Source organism: Gracilinanus agilis, chromosome 3 (genome assembly GCF_016433145.1).
Source record: "Gracilinanus agilis isolate LMUSP501 chromosome 3, AgileGrace, whole genome shotgun sequence".
In the NCBI taxonomy this organism is placed as follows: domain Eukaryota; kingdom Metazoa; phylum Chordata; class Mammalia; order Didelphimorphia; family Didelphidae; genus Gracilinanus; species Gracilinanus agilis.
Window position 1 is genome coordinate 269,085,836 of NC_058132.1, and position 25,964 is coordinate 269,111,799.

General features: G+C 37.2%; 1 protein-coding gene across 1 annotated transcript in view; it reads left to right on the forward strand.

Moving 5' to 3' along the window:
• The window catches only part of LOC123239297 (cytohesin 1 interacting protein), a 51,292-nt gene that overhangs the window by 7,198 nt on the left and 18,130 nt on the right, over window positions 1–25,964 (forward strand). Inside the window, exons 2-6 of the mRNA XM_044666579.1 lie at window positions 9,632–9,681; window positions 9,923–9,977; window positions 16,421–16,523; window positions 16,954–17,047; window positions 20,984–21,053. Coding sequence (XP_044522514.1) covers window positions 9,632–9,681; window positions 9,923–9,977; window positions 16,421–16,523; window positions 16,954–17,047; window positions 20,984–21,053 — 372 coding nt within the window. The remainder of the gene's footprint in view (window positions 1–9,631; window positions 9,682–9,922; window positions 9,978–16,420; window positions 16,524–16,953; window positions 17,048–20,983; window positions 21,054–25,964) is intronic.

The window sequence follows — 25,964 nt, forward strand, 5'->3', positions numbered from 1 at the left end:
ATATATATATATATATATATATATATATATATATATATATTCTTCTCTGTGTATGTACTAACCCTTCTACTAGACTATAAGCTACTTGAGGGGAGACTGATTTATCTCAGCTTTGTATCTGACACAAGGCTTAGTAGAGTATTCTGCTTTTAATAGATGTTTAGTGAACAAACTGGCAAAGTACTGCCCCGCCCCCCAGAAAAAAACTAAAATTGGCAAACTAAAAAATTGGCAAAGTAAAACACCAAAATCCAAAGTAATCTGAATTATGTACCTGGTTCAGGATAGAACTTTTTTAAAGTAGACAGTATTCAGAAACATTTTGCAGTACAAATGATCATTACTGAATTGTATATTAGCAATTGTGTGTTCCTCTTAAGCATCCTTTTCATTGTTGTAAAGTTTTAATGAAGAGTAGAGTAGATGAGGGATTTAAACTTGGTGGGCTCCTCTACCTGGTCCATTGTTTGCTCAGGAATCTTTAAGAAGAAGGTATGATTTGCTATGGTTTTGAGAGATGATTTTTTAATTCAGAAAAGTTTTTTTGTTCTTTAATGGATATGATGTGATGAAAATTGTTGTAATCAACTCACAACATGTGTATTTGACAAAAAAGGTTCTGTGGAATGGAACTGAATGATAATCCATGTTTTATTAGTACAGGTTTCAGACATACTGGGTATAGGGTAGAGTTTGTAACTAAGAATTTTGACATTTAAGTCAAGTAGCATTAAATCTACTCTCAAATAAACTCTTTAAGATAAATTCAGTTAAGGGTTTCTGAGAGAGCATAGGACACAAGGCCCTGTGTAGGAAGAGACCTTGGTACATTAACTTGGGTGGTTGAGGGAATGGGAGAAAAAAGAGAGGGATATATTGACACTGACCTCTATAGGGTGAAACCCAGGCTTTCACAAAGCTACTGTTGAGGAGGAAGCATACCAGCTGAAAGTTCATATTTAAATGAGTTATTCTTGTTAACTAGGTATTAAATTTGTTTGCTTTTATGTTGCTAAAAAATGGAAGCAATGTCTTTGCTTTCTAATTTTTGGTACCCTAGGGCAGTGGTACCAAATCCAAACAGATATGGGCCATTAAAATATATATAAGTATTGCTGCAAGCCCCATATTGATTTAGAAAACCACATATTGACATTAAATTCTAATTTCTTGTTTTGTTAACTATTTTCCAATTATATTTTGGTCCAGTTGAAGACAATGAAGCAGTATCTTTGACACATCTGTTCTAGGACAAAAAGTCTGATTGCCTTGTCCTAGTTGTGGTTCTTCTATAGAGATGTGTGCTACAATGACATTTAAATAATATAGTACAACCGGTTAGAGCATCATTTTATACTTGGGAAGTTGACTTTGTCTTTCCTTATGACTTTGACATTAACGATAGGAATTCTCCCAAATTTATTCCTCTTTCATTTTTCTTCCCTCCATTAGGCTTCCCCTTTCTTTTTCTCTAGCCAGTTCTTATTAATATAAACTTTTTAAAAATTGGGCCATTGATTTCATCATTATGGGATAGGGATTTCCTCCAATAATGCTGAGCAGTGTTTTCTTGGCAATGTAATCTTAGGCAGTTGCCTGAGAGAATGAGATGTTATATGATTTGCTCAGAGACATACAGCCAGCATGTGTCAGAGGTGGTTCTAGAGCCTATATATTTCTGATTATGAGGCCAGATCTCTATCCAAGATACCATTTTTATTTTTGGTGCATGTAATATGCATTCATGTGTTCACAATCTTAACATCATTATGAATATTCATATGTACCCACAGCATCCTTCATCCCTTTATTCTGTAATGCCTCTGTTTGCCTTTCTCCTTCTTTCATCCCCTTCTAAAATGTAAAGTCTCTCAAAAGTTTAGCTCACACTCTCCAAGTGTTTTGTTTTTGGCAGAAATAATTTTGGGGGTTGTGCTGGGTAGTGCTAAGAACAACCCTTTTCCTGGGGTAATTCTCCATCCTTGAAAGGCATGAGGCACGAACATTTAATATCTGTAAACATTTCAGAACTTCTCAGCAGATTCATTTGACCCTCCCCCTCAAAAAAATAACCCACAAAAGGAATATACTAATATTCATGTTTCTCCAGTTTGTTACTAGAGGATGATCACTAGTTTGGCAGGAACTCTGATTTGCAGGCAGCAGGATCCCTGGTTGGCTACCAAAAGGACAGGTGTTTCTCTGCCCACTTTGTTATTTTCAACATTTTTGTGTCTGACATCAGCAATTCATACTTCTTGTTAGTGTTGGCTTCCATTTCTGTTAAACTGTATCTGGCCAGCCCACAGTTTTTTTTTTATTTTTAAAGATAAATCTTGAGAATCTTTTGGATGTTTGTCTTCAGAATTCTTTAAAAATAGATGTGTGTGTGTGTGTGTGTGTGTGTGTGTGTGTGTATACAAGGATACCTGTAGTTGTAGGAGGTGTCAGACAGACACCATGGTGTCTGTGCAGTTGGTATTTTACTCCTACTCCCAAATAGTTTTGGAAAGCATTTCAATCCTTTCTTTAGATGTTTTAAGAAGGAGATGGAAGGAAAGGAGTAGTCTTCAGAAATGTAATAGCTCCCAAGGAGTCATGGTGTACAGAAATCCTAATGTAATGTTTTGAGGTCTTGAATCAGTCTTCACCAAGCACCCATGTTAGAGCACTGGATTTGGAATAAGAGGAAATGGGTTTGAATCTCAAACTTCCCCTCCTCCCCATGCCCCCACTAGCTCTGTGATCTAGTGCAACTCATTTTCCTCTCTGGACTTTGGTTTCTTTATTGGCAAAATAAGATGAAGTTCGACTGGACAATCTCTAAGGTTCTTTCCAGGTCTACATTCTATAATGCCATGAGTCATTAATACCAGGAATATAAACTAGGAGTTGCATTGTTTCAAGTTCTGCATAGTCTTGTTTTGCTTCGAGTATCCCTTGACTGAAGGAGCATAAAAATAGATACTCACATTATTTTTGCTAATATTTTCTTTATATCAGTAACCATTACAAAGGAGGCTTGCTAAGAAAGATTCTTAGAACCTGAGTGCAGGGATCACTGTTTTCTACTTATTGACTGTCCCCTGTGTTCCAAGTACTATGCTCATCAACCTAGGGGAAGTCCTCTGCCTTCTTTGTTCTTTTTGTTCTAAGACAGCAGCACATGGTACATACAACATCTCTTCTATACATCTAAAATATATGAACATCTTTTGATTATTTTTTTAAGATTTTTGTTTGAGGAGAAACCCCAAGTTAATTCCTTTCCAAAAAAGGGAATTAGCTCTTTTTCATTTAGTGCCATGGCAGGCTTGAGCTTATGCACCCCATTTTGCTAAAACTGAAATAGTTGAGACGTGATTAGACATTCTTATGAAATTACTTTGCCCAAGTTCTCCTTTTGGTTGCCAATTAGGAAAAAAAATCAGTTCTTCTGTACTATTTCTGTAGAATGTTCTTGCCTTTGGCTCGGTCTCAAGTTTATCTCCTGCTTCAGGTTTTAATGCACGTTGAAAGAAAAATCATGAATGTGTGAATGATAGTAACAGTGAACAAGGAGGAAGAGAGGTGTGTGTGTGTTTGTGTGTGTGTGTGTGTGTGTGTGTGTGTGTGTGTGTGTGTGTTGGGAGTGAGGAAGAGTGGTAAAGAAAATTGAGAATACAATTATTCATTTTGGAACTAAATGCACACCTGTGAATAATGGCCCTACCTAGACCCTTTCCTGAAATGAATGTGTAGAGTTAGCTACAGGAAGCAACAATCTCTTGTTACTGGGCAGCAGAAATAGATACTGGAGAGAGGCCCACCCTTCTTTGTAGTGCCAGGTACCCTTTCGTTTTAGACACATCCAGTGAAATAGATTCCATACACCTTTTGCCATTCTGTGAGTTAACGAGCATTTATTGGATGCTCACTCTGTGCCTGGCACCTTTTGTGAGCTAAGGTATTTGGGTTCAGGAAAGAAGGCCACAGTGAGCTACATCATTTCCAAGGCACCACTCTCTGTAGGCATAAAGTTAGCACCGTGCCTGGAATGTGGTAGGTGTTCAATAAATTAGAGAGAGAGAGAGCAAGAGAGAGAGAGAGAAGGTCACTGAGTAACAAGAAGGCAATAATAAATAAAACTGATCTCAGAATCCTTCTCTTAGGAACTACTAAGGGGTTAAGATCTGACCAGGCTTCCTGCTCAGTTGAATGTGTGCCTTGCAGCCCTGCCAAATTGCTAAGCCTGGATTTCTCATATTAGATAATGTGTAATAAAAGACAGCTGTTGCCAGCATATGCTGTACTTCACACACCAGCTTCTCATTCATGATTTTTTGGTGCCATTACAACAACACTGAAATATAGTTATGGATGAGTGGACAGTCTACCGAATGTAAGACATGAGAGGATGAAGTCTAAAATAATGCTATGAGCACTAGGGAAAGGCCCACGGGGAAATGATTTCCCAAAGTCTTAGTTCTCTGGTAGTTGCTGAGGTTCTCCTTATTCCATTTTAGCAGATTATTTAATAGGAGAGCTCACGTGAATCTATGGAGCAGTCACATCATTTTGTGCCAACCATACACTGTTAAAATCTGACAGATTAAAGAAAAAAAAAAGGTGGGTTTCATGTCAGGGCATGGCACATGTCAGAAATGTTGACGATGTCAAGCTGCGAACACTTTGATTTAAATGTTAAGTGGTTAAAACGTTCTCATTGCTAATCTGAGTAGGAACTAATTTAGACTTTGACATAGGTTGATTTTCTCTTACATCTCTTTTAACCCAGATCAATCCATCAACAGATTACTTATTGATATTTAGCAGTGTCAGCTCTTCACCTAGCTTTGTGTTTGGCAGATGTTTTACTCTTAACTAGTCAGTAGCCTCTAAGGAGAAGAGTTAGCACTGGAGGGATTATTGAGAAAGATTATGAAATCTCCTTTCCTAGATATGCGTAAAAGATAAACAGTTACTTGTCTCCTAGACTGAGAATTTAGTGCTTCATTCAGCCAGAATGATTTTCACTGAAGACAGAGAATGGACGAGGTAATTCTAGAAGTTCCCTCCACCTCTATGATTCTCTTCTTGCTGGGGGAAGATGCCAGTTTCTAAAAAGGGACTTTGGTGATTCTCAGAATTTCTGAGTTGGATAGAACCCGAGAGGTGATATGGCCAAGTTCATTGTTCAATGCATGAATATCTTCTTCATCCTCTCTGACAAGCCATTGATTAGCCTCTGTTCTGAGCATCTCCAGCCATATGAGTCACAGTAAAATTCATTCCATTGTCACACAGCTGTAATTGCCAGGGATTTATGGGATGTTGTATTATTTGACTTGTCTGACTAATATAATCGAATATTGGAGAGGCAGCACAGTGGGCAATGAAGAGGAGGGTCTGAATAGCACCTCTGTCACTTTCTGTTTGTGTGACCTTGGGCAATTTGCTTAACTTCTCTCAGTCTCAGCTTCTTCCTCTGTAAAATATGATTGCTGGACTTGATCTTAAAAGTTTTCCTTCCAAACTAAAACTTTCTAATATTATTAATTATTAAATTATTAATTACTAACATTAATTTTGAATATGGTTGGTTACAATTGAAAACATTCTCTCCATTTTCTTTTCTTTGGAAACCATTATTACATTGGTGTAAATTTTTGAAAATGCTGTCTTCATGTTTATGAGAGAAAGAAGAAAAATCCCTTTTTTTTAAACCCTTGTACTTCGGTGTATTGTCTCATAGGTGGAAGATTGGTAAGGGTGGGCAATGGGGGTCAAGTGACTTGCCCAGGGTCACACAGCTGGGAAGTATCTGAGGCCGGGTTTGAACCTAGGACCTCCTGTCTCTAGGCCTGACTCTCACTCCACTGAACTACCCAGCTGTCCCCGGAAAAATCCCTTTTGCAGGATCTTTCATTCCCCAATTTTGTCTCTGCTGTGGAGTCACATGTTTTATATAAGTTCCTTCTTTCATCTGTGACTCCATTCTTCTACCATACTTTAAACCACTTGAATGTGATCCTCTGATGCTATTTGTTCAGCAAAAATTTTGGGAACCTAGAAGTGAGCTACCTCCTCAGTGTTGAAAAAGGATTGACAACATGGTTGAGCCACTGAGGAGATTTAGGAAGATTAAGTGTCTATCCATCCATTCATTCTTTCCACAAACATTAGCTTTTATTAAATGCCTGTATGTAAAGAACAATAGGTGGCACTGATTATGATGCTTTCCCACTCATTCTGGGGACCTTCCAATATTGATTGATGATTAAATGTGATCTGGAGCTGCAATCTCATCCATATAGGGAATTACTCTTGTACAAAATCCTTCCAACACTGTAGATGGATGGAGGGATGACCTTGACTTATTTATATAAAAGGTAAGTCTTTTTCACTCTGTGGCATCTGAACTAACTTCTCTAGACCTTCCTCTCACTTTAGTACTCTATCATTCAGACTCTGGCTTTGACCTAAATGAAAGGGAGCCCACTCAGAGATAGCCTGCATTAATAACTGACCTCAAGGCAGACTGAGTACTCTAGGCACCAAGGTTCCTGGTGAATGACAAATATGAGGCAGCTGCCACAAATTTAACTTTACTCATTTTACCCTTTAGTACATGAAACAAGCTTGGGTTTAAGACTGGTGAGAGAGAAAAAATAAATGCTCAAATGTCAGATGTGGGGGGAATAAGATACTGACTTTCCGTTGCATTAACTTGATTGACCAGGTGCAAATCCTAGATATTAGGCCAGACAGGAAGTCTTGCTGGAATGAAAGCATTTGGTATTGGAGATTTCAACTTCGTAGGAATACTGCTTCCAGCTTTGGTGACAGGCTGTTCCTTCCAAAGAACAGACTGCCCAAGTGAGAAGGTCATTGGCACTGTTATTTGGGTTCGTACATGTCACCTATATTCCATTTGTGCAGGCTCTCAGGGAATGATCTCATTATTATCATGCCAATAGACTCTGAGTATCCTCTCCTTCCTTTTCCTTCTCTTTAGTCTGAGTTTTCTGATTCCTACTTAATTTCCTTTTTGATGACTCTACCCATTGACTTTCAGATATTTCACACACTCAGCTGGCTATTTGTGGTGAGAATTATTATCTAGCTTGTGTTCTAGTAGGTAGCTTTAATTTTAATGTTTGGTCTCTTTTACTCATTATCAGGTGCAAAACAGATCCCCAGGGGATAGGGACCTGGTAATCTTCTCCCCAACTTGCCCCAGCAGGATGTGTCTAGCTTGGGTAATATTCACTGGTGTTCCAAGAACAGAATTATTTGTATATGCTGTTGGGATAGAGAGTCTTTCCTTAGTACTTCACCAAGACTGTGTTTGATTAAGGAATCAAGTTTTTCAATGGGTCTACAATCTCATCATTTTGAGCATCCAATCCAGTGATAAGATCTATTCAACTGAAATTGCTTCAAAGTGAATAAGAGAGGGTTGAGGTCCTGAGCCCAACACTTTGGGCTACATGTAAATCAATAGCTAGCACTTATATAGCTCTTTAAGGTTCGCAAAGTCCTTATATAAAGGAATTCAATCTATCCTCACAACCACTATGGCATTAAGTGCTATTAGTATCCCAATTTTGCCAAGGCTGAATGACATGCCCAACTGCTAATAAGTGTCTAAAACAGGAATTTAATTCAAGTCTTTCTGATTCCAAGTCCTACACTTTCACCCACTATATCACCTAACAGCTCAGCTAAGTGTGAATTGGGTGATGCACCTGCAGAGGATCTCTTCATAAGGGTTAACATTTCTCTTTTTGAATGAGATCAGTTTGGAGACAGGAAGCTAGGACAACCTCTCTGTGCCCCAAGAGGCTCCTGGTTAGGCATATCAGTAGATATAAGTGATGAGAGGGTGGTGATGTGCATAGGTAGGAGAAATTCCCACTAGTGGAAAATCACAAATCTTTTTTTTCTTATCCATACAAGCATCTAGTACAAATATATTATAGAGGTAACAGTGAGTTGGATGCTGTCAAATTCAAATAAAAACAGATAGTATATTGACTTAGAAAACCACAAATCAACATTGGCAATGCTATATTTTTATTTTATTAAATATTTCCCAAATGTATTTTAATCTGTTTGGGGCTGCACAAAGGTAGGAGTTTTGTGGGTACATGCTATCAGGAGATTGAGTTTGATACCTCTGAGTGGCAGATAGAGGGCTGGGCTTGGAGTTAGGCAGAAACATATTCAAGTTGAGACTGACATTTCTATTGGTTGTGTGATCTTGGATAGGTCTTTTAATTTCTGTGGGTGCTTAAGTGCTTAAGGAAACTTTGTGGGTAGAGAGAGTTCCCATACTTGGGAGTTCCTCACACTAATTAAACCATAAAACACAAAGTCCTTATATAAAGGAATTCATTCTATCCTCACAACCACTATGGCATTATATCTAAGTCAATATACTATCTGTTTTTATTTGAATTTGACAGCATCCAACTCACTGTTACCTCTATAATATATTTGTACCATAAATCATTTATGTATTCACATATATACTAAGTTGTTCACTGGTTTCTGACTATTACCCCATTTGGGGTTTTCCTTTTAAAGACACTAAAGTGTTTTACCATTTCCTTCTCTAGCTCATTTTACAAATGAGGAAACTGAGGCAAGTAGGGTTAAGTGACTTGCTCAGATCACCCAACTAGGTCAGATTTGAACTCAGAAAAATGAATCTTCTTGACTCCAGACCTGGATCTCTATTCACTGTGCCACCTAATTAGCTGCCCATACTATAGCATATATTATATTAAAGGCAGCTGGTGGCATAGTGGCTAGAGTACTGAATCAGGATGACCTGAGTTCAAATCTACCTTTCAGCCACTTATTAGTTGCAATGCTGCCCAAGTCGCTTAACCAGTTTCACTTTCCTCAATTGTAAAATGGGGATCTTAATAGCACCCACTGTGTATTATGTTCTTAGTACCTAATAGTTGACATATAAATGCTTATTTCCTCTTCCTTCCCCCTTTGAATTTTATATACCTATAGCAACATATATCGAATCTTAGTAGACAACAAGATTTTTTTCTCATCATTGTCATCCACATCTTCATCTTCACCCTCGCCATATTCTTTCATTTCAGCCACATCCCCAAAATGTCCTTGTTAAGCCCAGGCTCTGTTTGGACATGGCTTCTAGTGAGGATATGATGAATATGCCTGACATTTTCATTTCACTTGTCCTTCTATGGGTGTGCTTGTTTTTTGAATATGACTCTTGACTATAAATTGTTAGGGATCATCTTTCCAAGGCTATTTTGAGCAGTGGATCAGATATGAAGTCCTTTTTGGAGTCCTGGGAATTTTGTCACATTAATTATCATCCCAAAGGATAGCGGTACTATGGCAACTGTAATGTTACACTGAGATGAATACCTGAGGATTCTACTTGTTTCCTGTTTTCAAAATAAGGCCCTTCTAGTATGTTCTTCCCCTCACAATGGAACTGGATAAACTACCTTTATATAAATGATTTTATAGAAACTGGATCAAAGTATAAGTTCTAGAATTAGTTGTTTGATGATCTCAAATGTTTTACAAATTAAGGAATGTTTTTAATAGATTTTCAAAGTTGACCATCTTTTTTTCCCCTTCTTCCTGTTTTTAGCATGCTTTGACCAGATCAAGTTCTCTGGGTGACTTCTCCTGGCCACAGAGGTAAAAGAAAATAAAATAAAGAAAAATAAAAAATAATGTTTATTTGCTTTTTGCCAAGATTCTGTATTTAAGGACCCTGCTCCCAGATTGTTTAAAACATGTAAATATACACATTCATACATAAATGCATACCATAATTGGGAACAGTGTCAGCCTGTTCTTAATCATGGCAGTTTTTCTTAATTGAGATTTTGTGCCAGATATGATGTTTTGATCTCCATATTCAATATTTTCCTTACAGGAGGCTGGTTACTGTGGAAAAGCAGGCTAATGGGACATTTGGATTTGAGATTCAGGTAAGTAGTTTAAGACTTTTTCTAAATGCTTCAGGAAGATAATGGGTTAGGTGGTGGCATGGTTAGCTCCTTTCAAAGAGTAGTTGACATAAGAACTGAAGAATGAAGAACCCATGCCTGGACAAAATGGTGGCAGCTGGAAAGGAAAGGTCTTGGGTAGATGAGAAAGGAAAGAACAAGGCAGGGAGAGGCTGTAATTGAAGAGTGAGACAATTTGAGAGCTGCTGTTTTCCTTAATCTTTATCTTAATCTTAGGCAGTTAGGTGGAACAGGGGATAGAGTGTGGGGGCCTGACATCAGGAAGGTTTTCCTTCCTGAATTCAAATCTGGCCTCAGACATTTACTAGCTGTGTGGCCCTGAGCGAGTCACTTAACCCTGTTTGCTTCAATTCCTCCTTTATAAAATGAGCTGGAGAAGGAAATGGCAAATCACTCCAGTATCTTTGCCAAGAAAACTCCAAATAGTGTCACAAAGTGTTGGACATCCTGGAACAACAAGACCTTTACTTTAATAAGTGCCTTCCTGTAATCAGAGTCCATTCCCGTTGCTTTGATGATAGCTGGAGAAATACTTCATAACTTTAAAACTAGGAGTAATGACAGAAGTCATCTTTATTTTACAAATAAAGAAACTGAGACTCAGAAGGGTTAAGTACAGGACTCCTGGAATCAGCTCTTACTGGCTTTGTGAGAACCTGACCTTAAAGTTTCATTGTGAGCATCTATTTACACCTTAGAAATCAGCAATTGTTTCAGATCAAGGCTTAATTTATTGTTTTGTTGATTATCTAGTCTTAGGAAAGTGTTAATGATGTAGATTAATTTTTAAAAATGTAGTGGTACTTCTCCCCAGCCCCATTCCTAGCCCATTTTGTAAACATTTACCAGCTCACTCTTGTTCTGCTCTATAAATGTTGCTTGAGCAGAGCAGGAATGCATAGAAAGCTTAGAGAATGAAGGAAGGCATCACCAGACTGGAAGCCTGGAGGCTAACAACAACAACAACAACAACAACAACAACAACAACAACAACAACAACAACAACAACAACAACTGGTATTTATATAGCACTTTAAAGTTTGCAAATTGGTTTCTATCTGTTACCTCATTTGAGCCTCATAACACCCCCTGGTTAAGTGATTTGCTCTGAATCACACAGGGAGTTTGGAGAAGGATCATGATTTGGACTCCAGTCCTCTGGTTCCAAATTCAGGACTCTGTCTCCTCCAGTATGCTCCTACTACCATTGAATGGAAATTATAGCATCAAATACCTGGCAAGAACTTAGGTGGAGCAGTGGATAGAGTGCCTAGCCTGGAGTCAGGAAGACTCATTTTCCTGGGTTTGAATAGACTCTTGGACATGGATTAACTGTATGACCCTGGGTAAGTCACTTAACTCTGGCAGACTCAGTTTCCTTATCTGTAAAATGAGCTAGCAAAAGAAATGACAAAACACTTTGGTCTCTTTGCAAAGAAAACCACAAATGGAGTTGTGAAGAGTCAGACATAACTGAAACGACTGATCAACAAAATAATTTGAGAACTTTTAGCTGGTAGGTATTTCAAGGGTTCTCTGGTCCAACCTCCATATTTTTCATTTGAAGAAAACTGAGACCAAAGGGAAGGTAAGTGACTTGCCTATGGTCACAAAGGTATAGATTTGGGGGATAGGATTTGAATCCAAGTCCTTTTCCTTTAGAGCCATGGTGCAAATATGTTAATGAGCAACTTAATGATAGGTGACATTTGAAGTCTTAATTACTTCCATTATGATGATTTTTAATAAACCATAAAAGTAGAAAATACCAAGGACAACTGTGACTGAAATGAAAAATACTTTGACTTCAATCACTGAAATATTTGTGGTATTTCTTTGATTATAGTGCCAGCTACTGCAGGATACATTTTTACCTCCTACTCTGAACTCTAGTCTGCATTCTCTTTTCTTGAAATTACATTGTATTATTTAGTAATGACTTAACATTTTAGTCAGCTTTAGGGCAGAAACTGTGTTGTTTTTGAATCACCAATACTCTGTGCTCTATCAAGCACATAGTAGGCTCAAAGTGTCTGTTTGTTGATTGAATTGAATAGAACCACACTATGGGTATACATACAAATGACATATTCTGTTGGGAATTTATTTAATTTTATAGGTGATAAAGGAAACACCCAGTGGTAATTTATTTCCTATCCATTGCCTGCTTGCTGAATGACCAAATTTGTGAGAAAAATTATTTGATTCCAGTGAAACTTAATACTGTTGAGGGTTTCAGTGATAAATTAGATAGCTAGCAGATAAGAATTCTTTTTTTGATAGGCTATTGAATTTCATTGAGATACAACCTTACTTAATCACAGACTTATCCAGTTCCTGAATGAGGAGATTTTCACACACAGTGCTGAGATTCGCTCAGATGGTGTAGGATGCTAGAAAGAGGTTTAATGTGGGAGGCCAGAGGATCTAGATTTTTTATTGCCATTTACCACCTGTGTAATCTTAGCAAATGATTTAGCCTTTATGGGTCTTGGTTGCCCTCCAAGTTTCCTTCTAGCTCTATGACCCTTCGCTTTTCATTATAGATATTTCCTTGAGAAATAATGAGTGCCTAGTCCTTGTCATTGGAATTGGAAAGACAGTTTAATGATCTCAATTTAATTGCAACGAATCTGGCCAAAGAGGAAGGACTAAACCAACTAGTGAAAGAAGGCCTATTGTATTCACAAAGCTTTTGTTTTAAATTAGTGAAATCTATAGCCTTTTTTCGGAACTCTTTTTGGATTTTTTGAACTATGATTCTGCCAGTTGTCTTGGGAAGGACAATCCACTCGCATTTTTCCACATATCTGGTAAGTCCCCTGTTCTGCTACAAAGATATTGTAGTTTCTGTCAGCTTTTGGGGGGCAAGAACTATCTTTGGACTTGGCAACAGCATCTACAGAATCAGGGCAAATAACAACAGTCTTCTTGGAGGAAAGAACACTTTCTTCCCTGTCCGTGGCTCCTTTCACTACAAACATCCATTGTACACATATCAAGATACGAAGTCTTAATCAGATCATAACCCTTAGAGATAGAGAGGACCTTCATAGCATGACTGCTGGATTTTGTGGACAAGAGGTAAAGAGACTTTTCCAAGGTCACTGAGGTGCAAAGTTCTAGCAGAACGAAGTGAGAAGCCATGACTACCAACAGCAGATCTAGTCCTTTGTCCTCTGATAACTAAAAGTGCTGTTAAAGCAAACTATATTGTCATCTCCAGAGATCAGTATCAACTAATAACCTATGATCTGAATAGCTATTAAAAAAAACTCACTTAAATGAGATTATCATTAATTCTCTTGCAAAATCCTTTCTTTTCATGGTAAATCCACCTTTGTGTACCCACAGTCTTGGTGTTTGTACAATAATGCTTTATTTATTTATTTACAGTTTAATGGTTAATTAATGAATTAATTTAAAGCTTATTTGTTTATTCCGGCAAATGTGAGGAAAAAAAATGGAAGTAATTATTTGCTCGTCATCAGTTCCAAATGGTCATTTTCAACAATTTACAAATAAAAGAAATGAGAAAATGAACTGGTTAACTCTGGGGAAACTTTGTCAGAGAAGAGGGCTCACCTCCTTTCACTATGCCTATACTGTGCTTACGAGAGTCAGTGTGACACGGTGACTAGATCATTGAACGTGGAGCCAGGAAAACCTGGAACTGAATTCCTTCTCAGATATGAGCTGTGTAAACTTGGGCAAGTCACTTAGCCAAACAGCCTTAGTTTCCTCATACACAAAATGGCAGATAATAATCTCAGTAAAATCAACCAGGCTGGAGAGGGAGCATGGTGGGGTAGTTAGAGCTGGCTCTAGACCCTGACCATTCATGTATCTCACATTGCATCTGGAGGGTGCAGGGAGCAAAAGTGAGATGGCTTTTTTTTTACCTTATAAAAGGGCTAGTAATGGTGCAACTCTGAAGAAAGAGAGATAGGCTTGGACTGGAGAATCAGAAGCAGGGTAAGTTACATTATGCCAACAGACTGTCAGTTCCAACAGGATGTACCATTTGTCATACTACCACAGATCAAATGCAAGCTATATTATAGTGGGGTTTTTTCCCCTTTTATAGGTTCAATACATGGCAACTAAGGGAGCTTGCAACTCTTAAACTCTGGTTTTGTGACTTTTTTTAATACACTACTGGGTGGCACATTCAATATACTTGGAGTCAGGAAGATCTGAGTTTGAATCCTGCCGCAGATCTTTACTAGCTGTATGATCTTAGGACAGTCACTTAATCTGTGTGAGTCTTAGTTTCTTCATCTATTAAATGGTCTTAAAAATTTGACCAGCCCCTAGGGTTATTGTGAGAATGAAATAATGTAGGTAAAGAATTTCATGAACCTTAAGTATTATATAAATAGCAACTATTGTTATATTATTATATAAAACATAAGTATAAGCATATTATTTATTATATATTATATATGTATATATTAATTATATATTATATTGTACATATGCATGTATATTATATATAATTATATACATAATCTGGTGAGGTCTATAGGCCCTTTCTGAGAATCATGTTTTTAAATGCATAAAATAAAATGTAATTATAATATAACATATATTAATTACATTAAATTATTACATTATATTATATTATTTCATGTCATACTACATCATATTATATCACATTATATTTTTAAACTTCAGGAAACTTTGATTTCATTAATGTGAGAACTCTCCACACTCCTGCAGGCTGCAATCTCCTTGCATTATTTTGTGCAATGGCCAAGAAAAAAAAAATCTGGGATGAGCATCTCTGGACTTAAATATATTGTTCCTCACAAGCAATAGCTTGCAAAGTGAGCTTGAACCTTTTTCAACTCGATAGGACACACCAGAATTTGCAGTCTATTGGCTTAGCAAGAACATAGGGCCCTTTCATGCCATGATCAAGCATCAGAGATGCTCTAATGCAGGGGTCCGCAACGTATGGCTCCTGAGCCACATCTGGCTCCACCTCCCGACCAGCCAGTCCTGGCAGAGCCCCAGGATGTGCCCCAGGGGCCCCTTCAGTCCCCACCCCATACCAGCACCTTCTGCCTCCATCCTCCTCCTCCTTCTGCAGGTGTTTATGGCTCTCATGGCCAAAAAGGTTGCCTACCATTGCTCGATTGGATCAGTTGAGAGCCCAATTTGCTAAACACAAAACATCCTTTAACAAGTTTACCACACATAGATTGAAGAGATGTCCTCTGGGGTCTTGAAAGACTTCATGTAATTCTCTCTCTCTCGAAAAATATATAATATAATTATAAATATTATGTAACACACATTAAATATATTAAACATTACATATGTGTTTTTAGTTACATTCTTATGGTTCACCATAGAACTTCACCATATCTGGTTGTCTTTTTTTTTCTTGTTTGTATATTGTAATGTTTGGGTTGGTTGACGCTTCTTATGTTACAGAATAAAAAAGTTATAAATAAAAAAGTGAATAGTTTATAGAATATAATATGTATCTCAGTTATATCTCCTAGATTACCAGGCAAGATAGAGGAGAGAGTAAAAATAGGAGATAGGAAATAGTTTGAAGTATGCAACTTATGTTGAAGAATGTTCAAACCAGTTGCTAAAATCAAAATATTTACATTGTTTCGATACAAAACTAGACCTCATAAAGCAAAGGGATGGGGAGAAAACTCATTTAGTTTAGGTTGTTGGGACAGTGTGTCGATCTGACACATATTCTCTGTTTCTGTACCAAATTAAAATAATATTTTTGTCAAATTGATATAATAGGAGAAGTATAACTTTTTCTAATTTAGTTATCTGACTAATGAGTCTGTAGGTATTCAGGGCAGGCATAACAGAGCTCTCAGAAATAAAGATAATTGAGTCAATTACTTTGCTTCTATATAAATGTGGGGCAGATTGTCATTATTTGTGGAACTCTGATTTAAAATAATTAATCCTTTGTATATTTCCCTCTGTACTTACATCTTCTTATTCTAAGGTAAAAAAAAATCCTCAGCTAGTCATGAGCATGAAGAGGATTTCTTTCTTTACTTTTTGCCCAAGACTCTTTTTCCCTTAGGAAGTACGGAGAAATTTATTAATTAAAATAATGTACAATGATGATAATTTGATTATTCTCTAAAGTTGAAATAGCTAATCTCTTGAGCTACTTTTAATTTATCCTTCTATTCCAAAGTTTTAATGAGATTGGAATTCACTTTCCTAGTAAAACAGTGCATGATGATCTGATGATAGAAGATTTTCCAAAATTGCACACTCCCTCTGTGAGCAATTTTGGGGAAAAAAATTTAACACATGCGATGCCATGCAAACTAAGAGGGGAAATACTGATTTTAACAAGTGAATTTGAATGCTTCATAGAGTAATCCTGAATCTTGCCTTCATACTTACAGACTTACCGACTGCCAAACCAAAACACCTACTTGGCTGAGATGTATACATACATCTATAAAGTGCAAGAGGAAAGTCCAGCTTACCGCTCTGGACTACAGATTGGTAACTAACATGATACTTTTTATGCTGTATTTAATCATGAATAATGTGATATGTTCATAGGATTTAGGTGAGGAGGGATGAGAATGAAGGACTTCTGTACCAAAACACTAAGTAAATATCAGATCCAGGATTTGAACTCAGGTTTTTCTGACATCAAGCCCAGTCCTCCGTCCTGTATCCCATGATGCTTTAGTGAGAAGAGCTCTTTTAAATGATTAGCCAAAAATAAGAATTTCCTGAGAGCTAAAGTTGATCACACGTGCTCATATTACATACCTATCATAAAGACTTGTTGATTTGAAATTATTTTTCTTTACCTCTTTCATTTCTTAGCTGGAAAGGGCTTTTTGATTTGGTCTGAAGTACAAACCCAGGAGGGCATACCTTTTAGAACATTCATTTTTCTCTTCTTTTTGTTTTCACCTTCCAGGTGACGTGCTTGCCAATATCAATGGAGTTAACACAGAAGGTTTTACTCACAAGCAAGTGGTTGAATTGATAAAATCTTCAGGAAACAAGTTAAGGTAACTGTTCAACAACTAACATAGAAATGTCTATTGTATAATACTATTTTTCCTTAAAGATCATAAGAAGAAAGACAGCATGACCCTGGCTTTTAGTTAAGTATAAACATATTTTATAATTGCTCCCAAGTTTTTACAATAGATGAAAATATGAACATCATAACTTCAATATAATTTCAAGGTTAAAAGATTTCATTTTCATTTTAAAAGATTCCAAACACAAATGGACTTACAAGATTTTGAGGGACACAGACGAATTTCTTGCACTTTGGTGCATTACCTTGCACAGATGATATGCAAGTTTATGGTAAGGTTTTAATCTTTGGGAGATCCAGGAACCCTTTGGCCATCTGGTAAAGCCTGTGGACCCCTTCTGGGAATTATGTTTTTAAATGCATAAAATAAAATTCATAGGATTACAAAAAATAAATTAAATTTAAATATAGTTACCAAATATTAAAAAACATTCATTAACTCCAAGTTAAGAACCCTTGCTCTATTGATTAAAACAATAGAGCAAATGGCTCATATGAAGAACTCACGGTGCCTTTTCTATATTATGAAAGGCAGAGTGTTGCATAGTGGAAACAAAACTGGTCTGAAGACAGGAAAATTGTTGAAGTCTTTCTTCTGACACATACTGACTGAGAGATCCTTATCAAGTGATTCAGGCCCTTTGGTATTCTAGGCAACAGTTCTAATTTTTTTAGAAAAAAAAGTCAAAACTAAGTTTTACTTTTTTCAATAAAGAAATTCTGCCTTCTCTCCTTTCCACTCCTCCTCTCCTCCAAACCCTCTCATTGAGAATTAAGTAAAAACAAAACCCCTTTCAGTCTATGTTCCTTTCCAGATCAAAATATTATAAAACTAAGGTTGAGACTTTCTCAAGGCATGAGAAAAGCAGAGCTACTTCTAGAAGGTATGCCTCTTGATTCCTAAACCTGCCTTCCTTCCATTATACCATACTCTTTCTCAAGGGTAATTATAGTTTATTAGTTAGTATAACTACTAGTCAAATACAATCAACCCATTTTTTCCACTGTCATAAACAAATTATTTCTTTCAAATCATGTAATATTTGTAAGAGAAAGATGGCATTGCTTTTTAAACCAATTCCCCTCCTGATATGGTCTCTGGATTCTGCTATTGAGATGAATTCCTCCTTTGCTGAAATTTAGGCCAGTAAAACTCGAACTCATTCAGTTTTAGAGAAGATAAGCAATGCGTTCTCTTTCATTTGGAGAGGAGAAAATATTATTTCCCTTCTTGCATATAGCAGCGTTGTGTAGTGAGAAGGACAATGGTTTTGAAGTCAAAAGCCCTGGGATTGAATCTTAAATCTTCATTTAACTAATCTATAACCTTGGGCAGCTCACCATCTTTCTCTGCCTCAGTTTCTTAACCTAGAAACTGATGAGATGGGACTGGATTTTCTCTCAACTCTCCTCTAGCCTTAAATTCTATCACCCTTTAAATTATGCATACTTATTTCTGGCTTTAGTCTCATAATTGTCAGACAAAAGGCAATTCCAAGAGTAATTTTCCAAGGGATTTTTATCATGAAAAATTTAAGTTGCATGTGTCGGAATGGGTGAGGGAAGAGTTAGAAAAATGACGACCAACAAATCCCGATGATGACGATACATTGTTAGGATTACTGTCACTGCAAAACTAAGAACTTGGCCACTTCCTGACTTGGGCTGTGGTTCTAAATGAGGTCACACAGTTCTGGGAACATGGGTTGAGTGGTATATAGATAGGAAGTTGAGATTCTTTATTGTTGGATGCAAAGCACATGTCCCTTCATAGTTTTCCTAATGTTTGTTGCCTCCCTTGGTCATGGTGGTAGAGGGCTGGAGAGTGATTAAATAATAGGTTGGGGTGAGACTGTGGGAGAGAGTGGAAAGATGGCCTTTCCATTTGAAAAGAAAAAGAGAACTATTAAACCCTCTGTGATGTCTTTATACTCTGCAAAAACATGAGTCTTCTTAGATGTGCATATAAGCCTAAGTCACACAAGTATCCAAAATAATGTTAACTGATTGACTCTGATGTCATATTTGCTCAAATACAGTTCCTCCAAGTTGAGCCCTTTGTAAAAGGGCTAGATTCCCCAGGAAGGAAGATAGCTCCTATTTTCTAGCATGTAGCAGTCTACGTTGAGACAAAAGCAAAAGTAGTTCACTAAAGCTGTTTAATGACCAATTAAAATTTGTAAAATCCTTGGTTTCACCTACTATGATGAAAGGTGTCCTCGTTAGTTTACGTTCTTCCTTTTATGTATGTATTCTCCTAACTCATGCAGACTGGCAATTCTCCTACAATCTTTAGTCTTAGAGGGAGGGTTCTTTACCACTTATGTCATGGACCCCTTTGGCAGACCAATGAAGCCTATGGCCCATTTTCAGAATCATGTTTTCAAACAATTAAGGACATGCTAAGTTTCCATTAAATAATGTAATTTTTTTCCCCATTAAATTTCATGGTTCTCCTGTTTTAGAGTTGCCTGGATCATGAAGGGATTAAGTGACTTCCTCATGGTCACACAATAAGCATGTGTGAGAGGCTAGACTTAAATGTGGGTCTTCCTAACTGCAAGGCTGCACTACTATGCAAAATTATTTTCTAAAAGTCTATTAATCACACCACAGCTATTCGGTCCTAACATTGACACTTTTAAACATTCAGAAATCTTACTTTTAAAAACAATTGTACTCTTTAGGGTTGGCAGAAAACTGTAAGAAGCACTTACCTCATCCCCTCTCTCTGGCCTAGAGTACACCAAATCTAATTCTGAACAAATGATTATCCAGTTTCCCTTTAAAGAAATCTGGCAGAGGCCATTCATTCATCTTGGTCTCTCAGTAAGTTCTTCTAGTGCAGAGGAAGCATTATTGCCACAATGTTCATCTCAGTCCTTAGCCATTCAAAAATTTCTTAGATAAGAGAAAATAGTGTGTAACTTGTTAAAGAGAGTATTTTATTTTTATTTCCCTCTAAAGGGGAAGTTTTTTCCAGTTTCATATGAAATTTGTAGAAAGATCTGAGAATTTGAATGCCACATTATTCTGCAGAGACAGAAGTAGGATGAGGTGATTGAGGCTTTGCATCAAAATTTAGAGTCCATTGACAACATTCCAGATCCTTTAATTGTACTGAAATAGTTAAACTTCTCTACTATTTGCCAGCTAGTTAATTTATTAGTCTACTTGCTGGTTTTCTAGTTAGCATAACTACTAGTTAACTAGTAAGTTTACTAGGTAGCATAACTACTAGTCAACTACCCCCTTAATGTGTCAGCTCTCAGTCTTTTGATAGAATTGGAGAACCTTGTGTCTCTGTGGGTATGCGTTTATCTAGTTGCCCCATCTGGTCACTTCAGGGAAAATCTGGCATCTCAAAAAAATGGGCAACTAGATAAATGCATACCTACAGAGACTCAAGGTTCTCCAATTCTATCAAAAGACTGAGAGCTGACACGTTAAGGGGGTAGTAGTTAGGGAAAAATATATATTAGTCCTAGCTTTACATAATGATACCTATTTAACTCAAGACGAATGGCTTTATAGCTCTGGGAGAGGGGACAAAAAAGAGGGAGTGAGATAATGTAGCAAATAGAACTTCAGAACTCTATAGGAAAATTAGTATAACTGTTAGCTCTTTAGTAATAACTAGCTAGTAAGTATGATTAGTTATATTCGAAGCTACTATCTCATAATACAAACCTTCTTTCTCTAGTGGCTGTGCCCCAGAGAACTTCCAGGCATTTTTTGTGCCCCTTCCTTAGTACAAAAAAATTGTTTCTTATGACTGTTGTTTACTACGTTACTTAGCACAAAGACACACTTAATACTCTGTAAGGATAGTAGCTATTTAAATGACTGTCACATGTTTCATATGTGAAAGGTTTTCCTCCTTTTTTCTTTCTTAACACAGGCTAGAGACAGTTAATGGAACGATGATTCTTAGAAGGGCAGAGCTTGAAGACAAGCTGCAGGTTCTGAAGGTAATTTAATTTAATGCCACGTGGCACATTTTTCATCCTTGAATGAATGAGACGTTCAGTGAAGGTCTATTTGAGGAACTGATATAGCCCTTGAAGATGAAATGTGGTGATGAGAGTCTAAAGTGCTGAATGGTCAAGAGTGACAGAATTCCATCTGCATGAATATCAAATTCTGCACACCAATGCTAAATCATCACCTCTTCTTCCTTCGATGGCTGTGTTAGAATGTGCAGATAGTCAACAGGAAGGCACACAGCTTGACAAGCTCTGTATTAGATTGTCTGACTGTGTGCATTGGGATTTGCTTTTTATTTTAAAAGAACAGAAATAGCTTTTGAGAACCGGTTGTTAGGTCAGCTTTATGCGAAATGATGGTGTTTTGTTAAAGACTGACTGGCTATTTTTGAATGACTGGTCTTGATGCCCTTTTTATGTCTTTTTATTATTCATACATTCTGTTCCTTGAAACTAGCCTTTCATGGCTCTCTTGTTGTCCTTGTACGGTTGGCCTTGGCAAGCCTATGATCATGCCGAAGAGTAAGAATGTTAATATTGCTCTAGGACATGTTGCATGGAACAGGACACACCATTAAAAATCCCTGGGGGTTGGAGTTGAGGGGAGTTAGCATACAAATATCCTGGATTTATGGGGCACTACTCAATCCAGAAGTACAGGCTAGCACTCATTTATATGCCAAGTCAGAGCCCCACATTCCACATGACTTAACAGTAGAACCCTAAATTCACCTTTCCACACAAATAGACTTTTCTCCTTCCCTTTCCCCACTCCCTCCTGCTCAGAATAAGGTCTGACTTTTCTAGGCCAAGGTTGCATCCTTTACTAGCTAATAATCATTCTCAGTGTCATATTGTAGAAATGAAGGTATTTATTTCTCTCTTCCTTTGTTTCTCTTTCTCTCATATTCTTTTACTCCTCTAATCTCTCTGTCTCTGTATCTCTGACAGTATGTCTCTCTGTCTCTTTCTCTCTGTCTCTTTGAGCAAGGCATACAGTTGTTTATTAGGGAAACCTGAGAGCATCCCCTGAAAGTTAGGCAGATTAAAGGACTCATTAAATGACCATTAGTTCCTTCAAGTGACACAATTGATAAGACAAATTGTAGTGTGGGCAATTTTTTTACATGAATGTTTAGACTTACTTTTTTAAATTAAATTTTATTATTTTAATTACATGTAGGAACAATTTTTGACAATTGTTTTCTGACATTTTACAATTCTGATTCTTTCCCCCCGAAGTGGTGTCTGATATAGGCTAAAGCAGTGCTTTAACATATTGCATGTAATATATATTTCCATATTCTCCATGTTGTGATTGAAGATGCATATCATAGTAAGTGATGATTTGATCTGCAGATTCTAACAGCTCCTTCTTAGGCTGTGGATAGTGTCTTTTTTTAAAATGAGTTCCTTGGGATTATCTTGGAACCTGGTTTTGCTGCTAATAGTTTAGGTAGACAAATATTCTTGAAGCTTGCAAATGTCCATGTGTCTAGAGTGGAGAAGTGTAGTAGATCCTTGAAGGGGGTGCAATGACAACTAGAAATGGCCCACATCCATGGCTTGCTTTTTGGGATTCCAACAAGGCTGCCTTTAAGCTTTGTCTTAAGTACCCAAGGCTAAGGCTTACAACAGATATTCAAATAATCACCCAATTGAGCTGAGTGGATTTAAAGTTAAGATGTTTCTAGGTTAGCTGGGATATGTCAGTCTGGCCAAGCCTGGCCTTGTGTTTTCTTGCATCCAGTCATCTTTTCTGTCCAGAGATAATGTACCAAAGCAGGTCTGGCTTTCTTGGGGACCTTAGTGATTGGAATATGGAACATTTGAACCCAGACTAGGCTTTACAGTATGTCTCCCAAGTCTCCCTAGGAGATAATGAAATACATCAAATGTTCTCAAATGGGTCCTGTTGTCTTAAAAAAAGGAGGAACGGGAAAGGTAGGGAAAGGAAGGGAAGGAAGGTAGCTAGGTCCCCCCAGCTCCGGTAGGGAAATTAACCCCTGCGCCTTTTAGAGGTAGGCTATGGAGCAGAACAAAATTAGGCTAGACTCCAGGGATAGTTAGCTGGGTTTATTTAGGGTTAGAAAAAGAAAGGTTTGGGAAAGCCAGGGAAAACCAGATCTCCAATAGCTAGTTGGGACCAAAGCTCTCAGGGGCAAAAGGCACGCTGGAGAAAAAGGCTTTCTCTCCAGAGAAAAAGGCACCAAAACCTGTGCCTCCTCTCTTCTTTTATACTTTTTCAGACACCTCCCAGAAAGGAAGTGGGATTTGTCTGAGGAAGTTGAGGTAGAGAGTCCTGGGAGATGTAATCTCCCAGAGTTCAGACCATTTCAAAATGCACATTCTCCAACACTGAGGATCCTAGGGACTCATATGCTCCTTCCTGCTGAGCCTAGGCTCATCCCTGTCTCTATACCTTTGAGAATTCAATCTTATCCCCTCTTCTATGCTCCTGTGTTCTTTATCTCTTTTCCATCAATTCTAGTTTTATGCTTTCTCCAGAGCCCAACTCAAACCCTTGGAGAAACAGCATGACATAATAGAAAGAATCCTAGATTTACCCTCATTGGACCAAGGTGTCTATCTTACCTCTTCCACTGTGACTTGGGCAGGTTCCTCAACATCTCTGTATCTTATTTACTTCATCTGAAAAAAGAAGGGGTTGGACTAGATGACCTGTAAATTCTCTTGTAGCTCTCCTGAACTCACATTGGATTTCATAAGCTAAAATACAGTCTACTGCATGATTATTTGTATTAGTATTTAACATCAATTTTATTCTCTAGTTTTTCTACATATCTATGTTTTATTTCCCTAATCAGATAGTAAGATCTCTAAGGACTAAAACTGGGCACTCTACATTTTTTTGGTATCTTCTATAATACTTAGTATAGTAATGAAAATAAAACCAGTGTTCAATATAGATAGATAAAGATTTATTAATCATTTATTATGTACCAGGCACTAGGCTACATATTAGAAATAAAAATGGAAATTTAAAAAAAGACAGCCTCTAGACTCAGTGAGTTTCCATTCTAAAGGAGGAAAACTACATCTCATAGTAAGCCCATAAGTGGCGTTGGTGGAGGGAAAGGATATTGCTTTCAAGGAGAATTTCAAGGAGTAAGGAGTGGAGCCAGCAGTAAAGTGAGCATCTCTCATGGACCTTATGGAAAGATGGTCCAGGCAAACAACTCACCTATCAGTAGAGAATTCTGTAGGGCAGAGGAATCTCATCTACACTGTGAGAAATCTGCTCAATATATATGGTTTGAAATGAGAACACTTCCAATTTAGTTTTTAGGCCAGAAAGGTAGCAAGTGTAACAGAAAGAACAGAAGACTTGGAGTTATGACACAGGTTGACATTTGGCTTGTCATGTGACCTGGAGCAAACCACTTAATTTGGCCAAGTCTCAGTTTCTTCATCTGTAAAGTGAGTGATAATGTTTGTAGTATTGCCTCACAGGGTTGTGAGAGAAACTTTTTGTAATCCATATAGTGTTATAAAATGTAAGCTACTTTTGTTTTGGGCTTTTGGGTATATGAAGCTGTGAACTTTTATGTACATTTTTAAAGTGTGTATTAATTTAACAAAGCAGTACTTTGTAAAACTGAACTCTTTCTGTGTCCCCCTCTGAACTTTTTTTCTTTTCTCTTCTGTGTACTTTTAAGTGTTTTATGAATGCTCATTTCTTTTATTTCCTTTTTAAAAATTTCTACTACTACCCACCAAATCTCACTTCTTCCACCAATTTCTCCCTTCTAAAATGTATGATAAAAAAATCAAACAGATCAGTAATTCATTTCTTATGAAATACTTAAATGAGTATATATGAACATGTGTCCATTTCTGCAATTCTATATGATCCATGGACCAAAGTGATCCATGCCCACTTTGCCAAAAGATGGAAGGAAGGCTTCATCATCAGTCTTCTGAAGTTGTGACTGATCATTGCCTTGGTCAGAGTTCTGAAGTCTTTCAAAGCTGTCTTTCTTTATATAATAGCTGTTACTTTGAAAATTATTTTCCTAGTTTTGCTCATTTCTTTTTTTCAGTAATCCATACAAATGTTCATGGGTTTTTCTGAATCTGTCACATTTATCTTTTTTTTTATAATAATGTTCCATTATTTTCATATGTAACATTGCTCTCAGCCCTTTCCTACATTATAGCCAACTACTTAGTTTCCAGGTTTTTACTGCGACACAAAGTGATGCCTAAAAATATTTTTGTACATATTGGACTTTTTATTGTCTTTGACCTCTGGGTATATACCTAGTTGTCATATCACTGAATCATAGGGTGTGCATAGCTTCCTGCTATCATAATTGCAGCTTATGCTGCAACATCTTATTGCAAAGGATGAAGAAAAAGATACATTCTACAAGATCCTTCAGATTAAGACAACTTATGCTTTGACATTCAGCAACTGCAATGCAAGGAATGGTGGTACAAAGCATGGTAGAGAATATGGCTCAGGTATGAGAAAAAAAAGAGACTGGGGCAGATAGACTCCCCAGAAATCTCATGTCTTATCTATCTTTGTCTAGAATACAGGCTGAAGGTATAGAACAAAGCAATATTATCACACAGGAAATGACTGGTTACAAATGTGGAAGTCATCCAAATCAGCTGTCTTTATGCAGTAAAACTATCAACAAGTTAAAGCAAACATAAAAAAAATCTATGATGAATTATAAGGAAGGATAAAGTTGAGAAGAAGGCCCTAGGAACAACAGCCAGAGCTTCATCTTAACTTATTCAAAATAGCCTTCAATGCTTAAAAAAAGTAAGCAGAAAAAGCCAGTAGTGATGCCTTTGATTATCATTTTCTGCAAAGGCTTAACTGTTGAAAAATTGTACTTCAGTGAATAAGCCAGAAGAGTC